The sequence below is a fragment of the Manacus candei genome, unplaced genomic scaffold, assembly GCF_025592945.1.
Source record: "Manacus candei isolate 608988 ecotype Guabito, Panama unplaced genomic scaffold, ASM2559294v1 h1tg000048l, whole genome shotgun sequence".
In the NCBI taxonomy this organism is placed as follows: Eukaryota; Metazoa; Chordata; class Aves; order Passeriformes; family Pipridae; genus Manacus; species Manacus candei.
In genome coordinates, this window is record NW_026138096.1 from 14,277,778 (window position 1) to 14,290,868 (window position 13,091).

Genomic DNA, 13,091 nt, shown 5'->3' on the forward strand with positions numbered 1-13,091 from the left:
CATCAGTGCCATGGGCTGGGAACCACAGCGGGGTTGGATCAAGGGTTGGACTTGATGATCTCGGAGGTCCCTTCCAACCCAGCTGATTCTATGGTTCTATGATCTGTGTGCTGGGAGAAGTCCTAGAGGAAGCTTGGAGAAGCTGTGCTTGGTGTGTTGGGTTAATGGAACCAGAGCAGCAGCATTTGGTTGGAATCAAATCTGCATTCCTTCCTTCCTGCTCCAAATCCAGCATCTCCATCAGGATCTTGTCAAATATATAAAATTCTCCTGACTTCTTATATATAATTTAATATAAATATATATACAAATATAAAATAAAATACAATGTATATAATCCTGACATTTTTCCTTTTCTGTGCCTCATCCCATCCACTCCAACCAGCCCGTGCTGCTGCTCCTCAGCCTCCTGCCAAAGGGAGTGTTGGGTGTGCAAACCTGGTGTAGCCAAGGTGTAGGAAAAAATGAGTTTGGAGCACTGAGTAAAAAAGTTCAGAGTGTAAACCTTGACTTGGAGTCAAATTGGGAACGATTTGTGTCCTGTCAGACATGGGGGAGATGGGACTGTGAGTCGGGTGTTTATTCCCTTGCCAGTGAGCACCACGTTTAAGTACCTTCTGACATCTTAAAGAGGGAAAATGGGGATAAAAAGGCAGCTTTTATAGGATCAGGTGAATGACAGTAGGAAATGGGGATAGGAAAACTTTCTGTCTTGTCTCTGTAAGATGACATTTTAAAGGTATCAAGGTGGTAATAGAGAATAAATCACCGAGTACGAGGGTGGCATTAGAAATTTAAAGTGCTCCTCTGCTGCTGGGAATTTTCTGTCCTGTTGTTCTATTTTAGCATCCAGGTTGTCTTCTCTTCACCCTCAGTCTGCTTTTTCTCCTGGAGCAAGGAATAGCTCCTCTTAACTCTGCCAACAAAGGGAGCTCAGCTGGATCACTCCCCGTGCCCTCTTCAGGGTGGGGTGGGAGCATCAACACCAAGCAGGAACAGAGATAAGTCACTTTGGGTGTCCAGACCTCAATTTCACCTTTAACATCCATAAAATTGTCTATATTCTGCCTCCTTTCTTGCCAAGACTCTCCAGGACTGAACATTTTTACTCTGCCAACTTATTCAGGAGGGGGTTTGTGTATTGATTTGCTGCAGGGATTATCCTTCCCCTTCCTGACCTCGTTGCTGAAACCTTTTTTTTCCTTCCCAAGTGTGTTCAAAATGCCTCTGTTTTCCCTGGCACCCTCCTCTGTAACATGGAATACCAACCAGAAAGGCAGATTTCCATGGTTTTCTCAGCAGAGATGTTCCAAGGGATATGTGCTGTGTATTATTTAGTGCCCTGCCTTCATTTTCTTCCCCTTCCTGCTCTCACCTGGCAGTATTTCTTTCATATCTTCTCTCTTAGACTGTGATTTAGGGCATCCTTGGTCGAAGAAAAGGCTTCAAATTGGGGAATATTTTCAAACTGTAACTGTGGATCAGGATTTCCATCGTTGTTTAAAGTCTCCAGCGGTGTTTTGGACCAGGATCTGCTCCAAAGGATCTGGTATCAGCTTTTTGCAGGAATATTAAAAGTTCAGGCAGGAAATGGCCCTAAATTTGGGCAGTGCCAGGTGCTTTGGAGGGTTTACTGGTGTGTTCTCCCAGCTCCCAGCAGTCATTTGCCACACAGACCTTCCTGTGTGGTGTCTGTCAGTGAGAAGAAAATACTGAACTTGGTTTTGGGGTGGTTTGTAGAGAAAACACAAATTGGGGGAGAGGAGAAATCACAGCAAGAGGGTGAGTGAGGAGGTTGAGTCACGTTGTTGGTTCCCAGATCTCTCATTAGAGTGGAAAACAGAAGCCTGAATATGTATTTTTAACCAGTTAAAGTGGATTTCTTTCACAGAATTCCCAGGAAAACAGACTGAAATTAAGGAGCTGTGGTGATTTAATAACTCCATGCAAATTTCTCTTTCCTGTGTTTGGAGGCAGAGTAGTAAAATCAGAGCACAGTGTTACTCTCAGGTGTAACCTGGGGTGTTGCAGATGGGGGAGAACAAAACTGCAAGATGAATTTCTTATCTGGAAGATGAGCAAGTTTAAAGCATCCCAAATTCCTCATTTAATCCCAGGAAGGACATGCTGAGAGTTGATGATGCCGGTCAGTGGCTGCAGAAAGGACTTGTAGAAGATTCCTGGTGGGATGAGGATCTTCTGAAGGATCAGCCAAAAACATCAACAGGGTTGTCCCTGCCTGTGGTGGGGGTTGGGAATTTTTTAGGTCCCTTCCAACCCAAACCAGTCGAGTTCCGTTGTTGGTTCCCACTTCTCTCATTAGAGTGGAAAAGAGAAGTCTGAGTGTGTATTTTTTAACCAGTTAAGGTGGATTTTCTTCCCAGAATTCCCAGGACAGCAGACTGAAATTAAAGAGCTGTGCTGATTTAATAACTCCATGCAAATTCTTCTTTCCTGTAAAAGGCAGAGTAGTAAAGATTCCTGGTGGGATGAGGATCTTCTGAAAGATCAGCCAAAAACATCAACAGTGTGTCCCTGCCCGTGGAGGGGGTTGGAATTAGGTGATGTTTAGGTCCTTTCCAACCCCAACCATTCTGTGACACCCAACTGGGGGTAAAAAAATCCAAAGCTGGTTTGGTTTTCTCTTCTTTCAAATGGCAAGAGCAACAACGCCAAGTATTTAGGTTTTTTAGGGACGTGGCTGAGAATTGCAGAGCTTTGGGAAGGACCTTTTCTAGGTCAGTGCCTGGTGCAGTTCTGGGCTGAGCAGGAGGTCACATCGACTAATCGGAACTTTCCGCTCTCCCTAAATTTAAAATCCATGGATGGGAACCATCTCGCGGTGCCAGGGGGCTTTTTCCAGCATCCAAACGCCGCCTGTGCTCTGCAGGGATCCATGTGATCCATGTGGCCTTGCTCTCCAACTGCAGGGAACCGTAGCAGAAATCAGAGGTGCCCTAAAGAGGAAAAACATCCCAAAATGTTGATGTTGACGGGAGGTTCTGGCTCAGGGGGGAATTGGGGGCCTGGTTTTGGCTGAACGTGGTCCTGTCACTTCAGGCTCATCTCGGGGTGAACTTGGACGTGGCCAGTTCCAGCTGAGCACTGGGAGGTTGAACCTCTCCGTGCAGGACTGGAAAATATGGACACGGCTCTGGGAGCCAACCGGGCTCTTCCCACGGAGCCTTCAGAGGGGTTGGCACAAGGGAATGAGGTGGGGTTTATATCCCAGAGAAGAACTGGTGGGAACTTGACTGAAGATGAAGCTGGAGTATCAAACTAGATGAAGCTGAATTATCACCCTTGGGATACCAACCCCTTGGATCCAACCCTTTCCTGGTTCAAACTAGATGATCTTTAGAGGGCCTTTAAAAGGTCCTTGTAAAGGACCTTAAAGGGATCTTTTAAGGTTCCTTCCAACCCAAACCATTCCATGATTCTGGCAGTTCATGAAGGGGACCTACAAGACAGTTGGAGAGGGACTTGGGACAAGGGATGGAGGGACAGGACACAGGGAATGGCTTCCCACTGAGGGCAGAGTTAGGTGAGATACTGAGAAGGAATTCCTGGCTGTGAGGGTGGGGAGGCCCTGTCCCAGGTTGGACAGAGAAGCTGTGGCTGCCCCTGGATCCCTGGAAGTGTCCAAGGCCAGGTTGGAGGGGGCTTGGAACAACTTGGTCTAGTGGAAGGTGTCCCTGCCCATGGCAGGGGTGGAACTGGATGGTCTTTAAGATCCCTTCCAATCCAAACCATTCCATGATTCCATGATTGTATCAAGTCCAACTCTAGGCAAGTTCAGCATGGTTTTACAGAGCCCACAACTGCGTTGTACTGATCTCTTTACCCTCGTGAGCAGTGACAGGACCCAGGGAACAGCTGGAGCTGTGCCAGGGCAGGGTCAGGTTGGATCTCAGGCAAAGGTTCTTCCCCCAGAGGCTGGGTGGGCACTGCCCAGGCTCCCCAGGGCAGTGGGCACAGCCCCAAGGCTGCCAGAGCTCCAGGAGGGTTTGGACAACACTGAGGGACAGGGTGGGATTGTTGGAGTGTCTGTGCAGGGCCAGGAGTTGGACTGGATGATCCTTGGGGGTCCCTTCCAACTCAGGATATTCCATGATTTCTGTATAAAGCTGTTCTGGTTTCAGACTCTGAGGTGTCTCCCTGATGACAGGGATCAGCAGCACAGGTACCCAATTTAGCTATTTGGAAAAATCAGGGAGAGAAGGAGTGTTGTGTAATTATCCCCGAAGAGCTCAGCTCAATCAAAGGTGCATCGTGCCACTGTGTAATTATCAGGTATTGATGCACAGCTTAATCTGCATGGACTGGATCCTTCTGGTCTTTTAAAAAGAAACCATCTTATTCTTGTTATTAAAGGTCAGGTTTTCAGTGCCCTCCTACTGGGCATGATTATGATGAATAACTTACTTACCTTAATCAGCCCTGAATTAAATATCTTCCGTCATTTCAGCGCGAGGCGACTTCCCAGCAGCTTTGCTTTCTGCTTTGTTGTCGTTCTCAAGTGTGGAAATGCCTGTTGAGAAGCATTTGAACGTTAATTCTCCCCTCCCTCTCCCTTTCAAGGCAGCCTGCAAAGTCAGTCACCAGACTAATTAGCTGACATTAATATGTTCACTGCTCGAGGGGCTTTAAAAACTTAATTTTCGGCGATGATGAAAGCGACGGAGAAAATTGTTTGTTTGTTGACTGGCGTGGTAGTTTGTGTAATTGTCGCTAAATGCTTTAAATCACTTGGTTCTGAGGCCCTGTGGCTCATCCTCATGGAATATTTATGGCTCCTGTGTTGGTTTTTTTTGCTGATGCTGGTTTTTATTTGGGAAGGGAACTCCAAAGGCTTCTCCCCTTCCCCCCCCCACCAAGGTCACTGAGTTAGGAGGACATAAAGGGAATGTTCCCATGGCAGGGTCTGTGTGTTACTTCCACAGTGGTTCTCCTCTGGAGCCAGGCTGGGAGAGCTGGGGCGGTTCCCCTGGAGAAGAGAAGGCTCCAGAGAGAGCTGAGAGCCCCTGGCAGGGCCTAAAGGGGCTCCAGGAGAGCTGGAGAGGGACTGGGGACAAGGCATGGAGGGACAGGACAAGGGGGAATGGCTTCCCAGTGCCAGAGGCAGGGATAGATGGGATATTGGGAAGGAATTGTTGGCTGTGAGGGTGGGGAGGCCCTGTGCCAGGTTGGACAGAGAAGCTTTGGCTGCCCCTGGATCCCTGGAAGTGTCCAAGGCCAGGTTGGACAACCTGGAGCAACCTGGTCTAGTGGAAGGTGTCCCTGCCCATGGCAGGGGGTGGAACTGGGTGCTCTTTAAGATCCCTTTCCAACCCATTCCATGATTCCATGCTTCTCTGATGCCTGAGCACCCTGGAGATGTGCAGATCCCTTCCCACCACTGCCAGGACAGGAACCTTCTCCAGAAGCCCTTGGCAACCCCAGGAGGGTGATGTCCCCTTCCCACACTGATGGAGCTGCTGTTCTGGGAGTTGTCATTCCAGGAGAGCTGTGGGACAACTCCTCCTCACGGAGTTAATCATACCTGGAAATAGGGGTTGATAACTGTGCATAAGCAAATAGATCTTTGTGCACAAATGGGACATCCTCAAAGGATGACCTCTAATCCTGCTTGTCTCATCAGGATGAGAGGGAACGGCCTCAAGTTGTGCCAGGGGAGGTTTAGGTTGGATATTGGGGAAAATTCCTTCATGGAAAGGGTTGTCCAGCCCTGGCACAGCTACTCAGGGCAGTGGTGGAGTCCCCATCCCTGGAGGGATTTCAAATCCCTGTGGATGTGGCCCTTGGGTACAGGGGTCAGTGGTGGCCTTGGCAGTGCTGGGAGTGGTTGGACTGGATGATCTCAGAGGGTTTTCCAGCCTTAACAATTCCATGATTCTGTCAAAGGAAAGTGTGGCTGACTCTGTTGAAGGATCTTCAGCAAAAGTTCTTTTCAAACCAGTTGTGTCTCCTGAGGTTGCTCTAAAAACAGCAGCCCAGGAGTCCAGGAATATCTGAATTTAAGAAATACCTTGAAAGATTAAATCTACAAATTCCTGGGGGAAAAAACACCCTCATTGATCAGACTATTACTCTTTTCTGGCTCCTCTTATTCAAGTTCACCTCCTTTGACTTTGTGTGATGGTCCCAGCCTGAATGCATCCCGTCAGCTGGAATTTTCCTGTGGGATCCTGCTTGCTTTGCTTTTGCTGTGCCTTAAAATGAAAGCTCATCTGTTCCCACTGCTCCCTCACCACACCCGTGGTTTTAGAATCACGGAATCATGGAATGGTTTAGGTTGAAAGGGAGCTTAAAACTCATCCAGTCCCACCCCTGCCATGGGCAGGGACACCTTCCACTAGCCCAGGTTGTTCCAAGTCCTGTTCTTGGACACTTCCAGGGATCCAGGGGCAGCCACAGCTTCTCTGCCCAACCTGTGCCAGTGCTTCCCTACTGTCCTCCTTGAATTTTCCTACCTAGTGTGTTTTCCCTCTCTGTTAAAAATTGAGACAAAATATACTCCTGTGAAAACTCAAGTTCCTTCATTTCTAGATCAACCTTTTGCTTTTTTTTTAAAGCCATTCTTCACAAGGAGCAAACAAAATCCAAAACGTGTGGCTTTCTTCTGGGAAAAAAAAAAATCACCCTTATTTCCTGGCTGAAAAATATAAATTATAAAATAAAACAGCCTGTGCAGGGGGCAATTCCCAGGATGGATGGGAGCGAGGAGGGGGGAGTTATACAGAAGCTGGTGGCTGCTTTATTGTCAGGAATAAAACTTCCAGGCTTTCCCTGTCAGGAAACACGGCGTAGGTTATACGACTCAATTAACCTGGGAACCTCAAGAGCTGTTTTTCTTCTCCCTGAGAGCCTGTGCTGCTGCCTGACAGGGCTCTCCTTCCATTCCAAGGGAGGTTTTTCTCCCATCACTACCACACTCTTCATTTTGGATTGTCCATTGCTCAATGTGGGTGAATTTAAGGAATGCCTGGTAGGAATTGCTGTGTTGGAAGTGTCCAAGGCCAGGTTGGACAGGGCTTGGAGCAACCTGGGCTTGTGGAAGGTGTCCCTGCCCATGGCAGGGGGGTGGAACTGGATAATCTTTAAAGTACCTTCCAACCCAAAACATTCTGGGATTCATGGAATGGTTTCTGGTGCCCCCAACATAAGAAGGATGTGGAACTGTTGGAGCAAGTCCAGGGGAGGCCACAAAATTGATTAACTGGAGCATCTTCCCTAAGGAAACAGGCTGGGAGAGCTGGGGGGGTTCTCCTGGAGAAGAGAAGGCTCCAGGAAGAGCTGAGAGCCCCTGGCAGGGCCTGAAGGGGCTCCAGGAGAGCTGGAGAGGGACTGGGGACAAGGCATGGAGGGACAGGACACAGGGAATGGCTTCCCAGTGCCAGAGGGCAGGGCTAGATGGGATACTGGGAAGGAATTCCTGGCTGTGAGGGCTGTTCCAGGTTGGGCAGAGAAGGTGTGGCTGCCCCTGGATCCCTGGGAGTGTCCAAGGCCAGGTTGGACAGGGCTTGGATCAACCCAGGCTAGTGGAAGGTGTCCCTGCCCATGGCAGGGGGTTGGAACTGGATGGGCTTTAAAGTTCTTTCCAAGCCAAACCATCCTGTGATTCTGTGATATGGAATAAAAATCAAACTCAGTGCACATGAAAGTTGTGCAAGTTCAGAGTTTGCAGCTATTTAAATATTAAAGGCCGGGGTTGTGTTCCAGGAGAGGCTTTTTGATGTGATTTCATTGTAAGCCCGTCAAACGCTTTGCCTTTAAAATCCTCTTCAGGCCTAAGTGATTTAAAATATTCCCAGGTTGTCCTATTAATTGTGTCATCTGGAAAGCAAAGGTTGGCTTGAAAGAGCATTGAGGTTCATTATTTGAAATCTCAGAAATTAGGAGTGAGAGCAAGGCAGGTTCTGGGCTTTCTTGATGTTAAGTGCTGCTGGCTTCTAAAGCCAGGCTCAACCTCCTGGCTGGGGAAAAGCCACACTTTTCCCCCTTACAACATCATAAAACCTTTTAATTAAAATTTCAATGCACCAAACAAGTGTTGAGGGATAGAGACGTGCCCAGGTTAGACATGCAGGGCCCAGGCCCTGGGGCAGAGAGTGACATTCAGGTTACAGGGCAATTATTTCTCAAATTAATTCTTAATTTTTTAGGGGGAACTTTGTGCCCTGAGTGGTGCTACACCACAAGCTGGGCTTAGGGAAAGGATGTTCCCTCAGGCATTTGCTGCTTGGGTTGCAGCTTGGAATGTTGGTTTTCCCTGTTGTGCTCAGGTGAGACCCCCCTGCAGAGCTGCTCCAGCCCTGGGAACAACAGCACAAGGACGTGGAGCTGCTGCAGAGAGTCCAGAGGAGGCCCCGGAGCTGCTGCCAGGGCTGGAGCCCCTCTGCTCTGGAGCCAGGCTGGGAGAGCTGGGGGGTTCCCCTGGAGAAGAGAAGGCTCCAGGGAGAGCTGAGAGCCCCTGGCAGGGCCTGAAGGGGCTCCAGGAGAGCTGGAGAGGGACTGGGGACAAGGGATGGAGGGGCAGGACACAGGGAATGGCTTCCCAGTGCCAGAGGCAGGGTTAGATGGGATATTGGGAAGGAATTTTTGGGTGTGAGGGTGGGGAGGCCCTGGTGCAGGTTGGGCAGAGAAGCTGTGGCTACCCCTGGATCTCTGGAAGTGTCCAAGGCCAGGTTGGAGCAACCTGGGCTATTGGAAGGTGTCCCTGCCCATGGCAGGGGGTGGACTAGGTGATCTTTAAGTTCCCTTCCAACCCAAACCATCCTATGATTGCATGAATTAGTTCTGCCCAAACCATCTCACTGGGCTGCTCCTTTCCAACCCAACCCACCCCATAATTCCATACCCTCACCACTACTATTGACTTCACTCCGATCCATGTTGCCAAATTGCCCATTTTCTCGAGTAAAACAACTTCCTCTGAAGAACTGAGAGCTTTTTAGTCCATCAGTCTCCTGGACACCTCCATCAGCACAGCTTGTTGGTTGATTTTAGAGCCATTAGACGAAGCGCTCTGCGATCGCTGAAGGGGACAATTACAGCACCAGCAACCCAACAATCTGTTTCACACTTTGCTTTCGTCTGCAATCTGCTGGTTTGCTTTAAATATCCCCAAACTCCTCGTGTCCTCTTCCCCAAAGTGTGAGCTCCACACAAAGTTTGCCTACAAATCCTTCCTTGCAGGAGCCTTCCTCGAGATTTTTCGCTTCGTGACAGTACCTACAATCTGCTCAAAAATGCCCTTTTTTCCCCCTTCTTGTTTTTCTTTCAAAAATTAAGGGAAAACTTTATCACATGCAGTGAAATTTTGTATTTTCTTTTAATTAAGCTGAGAGCTAGTGAAGGTTATCTGCCCCCCAGCCTGTGCTGCACTGAGCTCATCGTGCCTTGCCCGAACCCCAAATTACAGAGAGCCCTCTAGTTTTCTGCACTAAATAAAATTCCCAACGTAATCGTTGTCTGGGCAAAGAAAAGACCATGAAAGCTTCTCAGAGGGTGATAATCAGTGACATAGGATCCAGTTGGAGACCTGTCACTGGTGGTGTCCCCCAAGGTTCAGTGCTGGGCCCAGCGTTGTTTAACTTCATCTGGTGACTTGGACAAAGGGCTGGTGTCTGCTCAGAGGTTTGGTGATGATACAAAGCTGGGAGGAGCAGCTGATACCTCAGAGGGTTTTGTGGCCCTTCAGGAGGATCTGGACAGGCTGGAGAGATGAGCAGAGAAGAACCTTCTGAAATTCAGCAAAAGCAGGGGCTTGTACCTGGGGAGGAACAACCAGATCCCGGGGGACAACGAGCTGTTCCTGAACCAGCAGTGTGTCCTTGTGCCAGGGAGGCCAATGGGATCATGGGGTGCATTGGGAAGAGCATTCCCAGCAGGTCAGGGAGGGGATCCTGCCCCTCTGCTCAGCCCTGTGAGGCTCATCTGCAGGGCTGGGTCCAGCTCTGGCTCCTCAGCACAGCAGGAATGTGGAGCTCCTGGAGCGGGTCCAGAGGGGGCTGTGAGGGTCATGAAGGAACTGGAGCAGCTCTGGGAGCAGGAAAGGCTGGGGGAGCTGGGGCTGTTCAGCCTCCAGAGGAGACACTGAGAGGGGACCTCCCCCATGTCTGTAGGGTCTGCAGGGAGGGGGCAGAGGATGGACCAGGCTCTGCTCGGGGGGGCCCAGCAATGGCACAAGAGGAACGGGCAGGAACTGATGCCCTGGAAGTTCCACCTGGACATGAGGAAGAACTTTAACTGTGAGCACGGAACAGATTGTCCAGAGAGGGTGTGGAGTCTCCTCAGTGGAGATATTCCAGAACTGTGTGGACACAATCCTGTGCCATGTCCTCTGGGATGGCCCTGCTGGAGCAGGGAGGTGGGACCAGATGACCCAGTGTGGGCCCTCCCAACCTGACCCATCCTGAGATTCTGTTTATGAGGTCAAGAAAATGATGATGTAATTATCGTTACCTGATAGCACAGGAAGGACGTGGACCTGTTGGAGCAAGTCCAGAGGAGGCACCAAGATGATCAGAGGGATGGAGCAGCTCCTCTGGGAGGAAAGGCTGGGAGAGTTGGGATTGTTCAGCCTGGAGAAGAGAAGGCTCCGGGGTGACCTAATTCTGGCCTTCCAGTGCCTGAAGGAGCAACAGGATGGAGAGAGAATATTTGCAAGGGCCTGGAGTGACAGGACAAGGGGGAATGGCTTCCCACTGCCAGAGGGTGGGGTTAGGTGGGATATTGGGAAGGAATTCCTGGCTGGGAGGGTGGGGAGGCCCTGGCACAGGTTGGGCAGAGAAGCTGTGGCTGCCCCTGGATCCCTGGAAGTGTCCAAGGCCAGGTTGGATGGGGCTTGGAGCAACCTGGGCTAGTGGAAGGTGTCCCTGCCCATGGCAGGGGGTGGAACTGGATGATCTTTAAGGTCCCTTCCAACCCAAACCATTCCATGATTCCATGGATTCGTTCTGGCCAGACGATGTCGCTGGATAACGACACCTTCCTTTCACCCTCTGCTGTGCTGGGAGGGGGATATTTGATGCAGTTTGTGGTGGTTTTTTTTAGCACTTCCTGAGTGCTGGAAATGATCAGTTCAGGACTTGGGAGTGTCAGATTGCCCAGAATCGATGGGAAATGCGGGTGGTGATGGTGGGAATTACAGAGAGCGTTCGGTGATGCCTCAGCCCAGCTTAAAAAGTGAGGATAACTGGTGTTGCTGGGGATAAGTAGTGATGGTAAATGTGCAGAGCTCTGTGGTTTGGGCAGTTTCTGCACTTAAGGGTGAGAGCACTGGTTGTTCACATGCCCTACAAAGTGTTGGCCTCTTCCCTTGTTAAACAGAGGCATCGATTCCCATCGGACCTCTTTGCTTCAGGGAATTTTGGCTTCTCCCTCCCCTCCCAGGCTGTGCTGTTGCTATTAAAGATCAATCACTGACGCCAAAAAGAAGCCTGTCCACAGCTCAGCTAAAAGTTAAATGCTGCTCCCAGCCCAGCTGTGTAGAAAGTGCCTATTTTCTGTGTGTTAAAAAAGGGGGGGGGGGAACTGCATTGTAATGCTTAAAAGTGCTTCTGAGCACAATAAAAAGATGTCTTGTGTCCTGAGGGCTCGAGGGGATTCATCCAGGAAAAGGGGGGTTTTTTTTGTTATTTTAATAAAACATTTTGCAACAAGGACATGTTTGCCATTTGATACATTTGCTGCATTCAGCAAGGAAACAATAAAAGCAGAGGATTATTCAATAGCAGCCTGACAGCGTTTTGCTGGGGCTGTCATAAAAAAAAAAAAAATAGCAAATTCATTCCTACAGCACTTAACAAAGCGCTGCTGTTTAGTTTTAAAATGATTCCCACAAATCCTGTGGAGCGAGAATCGGGCAGGTGGTGACAAACAGCAGCTTAAAAAGTAAAATATCTGCTTTATGGAGACTCGGGCAGGTCGTTTTCCCTCCCTCAGACTCCGCGTCGAGCTTGTCCCGAGAACTTCTACAACGTGAATATTTCCCATTACCTGCATCTTAAACCCATTATGACCCCGGGAGGTTATTTTTTCCTTTTAGAGACATTTTCCCCCTTCGCATCTTCACGTGGGGACAATGTGCTGATGGTGTTTTTCTCTTTGTTAAACCAGCAACTCCTGCGTGAGATGCAACAGATGGCGAGTCGCCCCTTCGCCTCCATCAACGTTGCCTTAGAAACAGATGAAGAGCCACCAGATCTCATCGGGGGGAGCATAAAGGTGAGAGCTGGGGCTTTGGGATGGTCCTCTCCACCATTTGTCCCAGGTGTTCATCGCAATAATCCCAAACCCTCCCCGTTTTCCAGAAGCTGGAAGGCCGGGAGGGCCGACAGGTACCATTTGAATTTGATTTTATCGCTTCGGATTTTCACCGAAAACTTCTGGGCTGGTTCAGATAAAACTCGTGCTGATTTTAGCCTGTGAGATGTTGGGTTTGCCTTGTTAGTTTTGTGCCTTCTGATAGAGAAAAAAATCAGCTTTGCACCAGACAACGTTTGGCTGCAAGTACCTGCAGCTGCTGCGAATAAAATCACCTTTCTTCGGTGATACCTCAAAGCAAACAGGAATATAATCCTGTCTGTTGGAATATAATCTGTCTGTTGGAATATAATCTGTCTGTTGGAATATAATCTGTTTTTTGGGAATATAATCTTTCTGTTGGAATATAATCTGTTTGTTGGAATATAATCTCTTTGTTGGAACGCTGTAAAAATATTTCTGATTATAAATATATGTTCCAATAGATCTCGTGACGAGCAAAGAGGAGCGTGGAGAAATCACTTTGTCTTAAACACAACATGCTGGAGTTTTAGGAAAAGCATGTTTAAAAAGGCAACAATTGAATTAAAAGATCTTTTTAAGGTGATGCCTTGACTTGCAAAACTTAAAAATGAAGAACCTGAGAGCACTGATTGTTTTTCTTCCCTGCCCAAGGGCAGCTGGATTGTTTTATTTTGTTGAGGCTGAAGTTTTTTGGAAGTCTTCCTCCTTAGGCTGAAGGACAGTAGATTGAAATTAGATATTAGGAAAAAGTTCTCCCCTGTGAGGGTGGGGAGGCCCTGGCACAGGTTGGGCAGAGA

The 13,091-nt window shown here is 48.9% G+C and overlaps 1 protein-coding gene across 2 annotated transcripts in view; it reads left to right on the forward strand.

Annotated features, from left to right (window-relative positions):
• ATRN (attractin) overlaps positions 1–13,091 on the forward strand; it is a 165,046-nt gene that overhangs the window by 131,382 nt on the left and 20,573 nt on the right. For both annotated transcript variants that reach the window (XR_007906419.1, XM_051798158.1), the window contains exon 27: positions 12,124–12,231. Coding sequence is in view for 1 of the 2 variants with exons in the window: in XM_051798158.1 (XP_051654118.1) it covers positions 12,124–12,231 (108 nt within the window). In the remaining variant the exon portion in view is untranslated. The remainder of the gene's footprint in view (positions 1–12,123; positions 12,232–13,091) is intronic.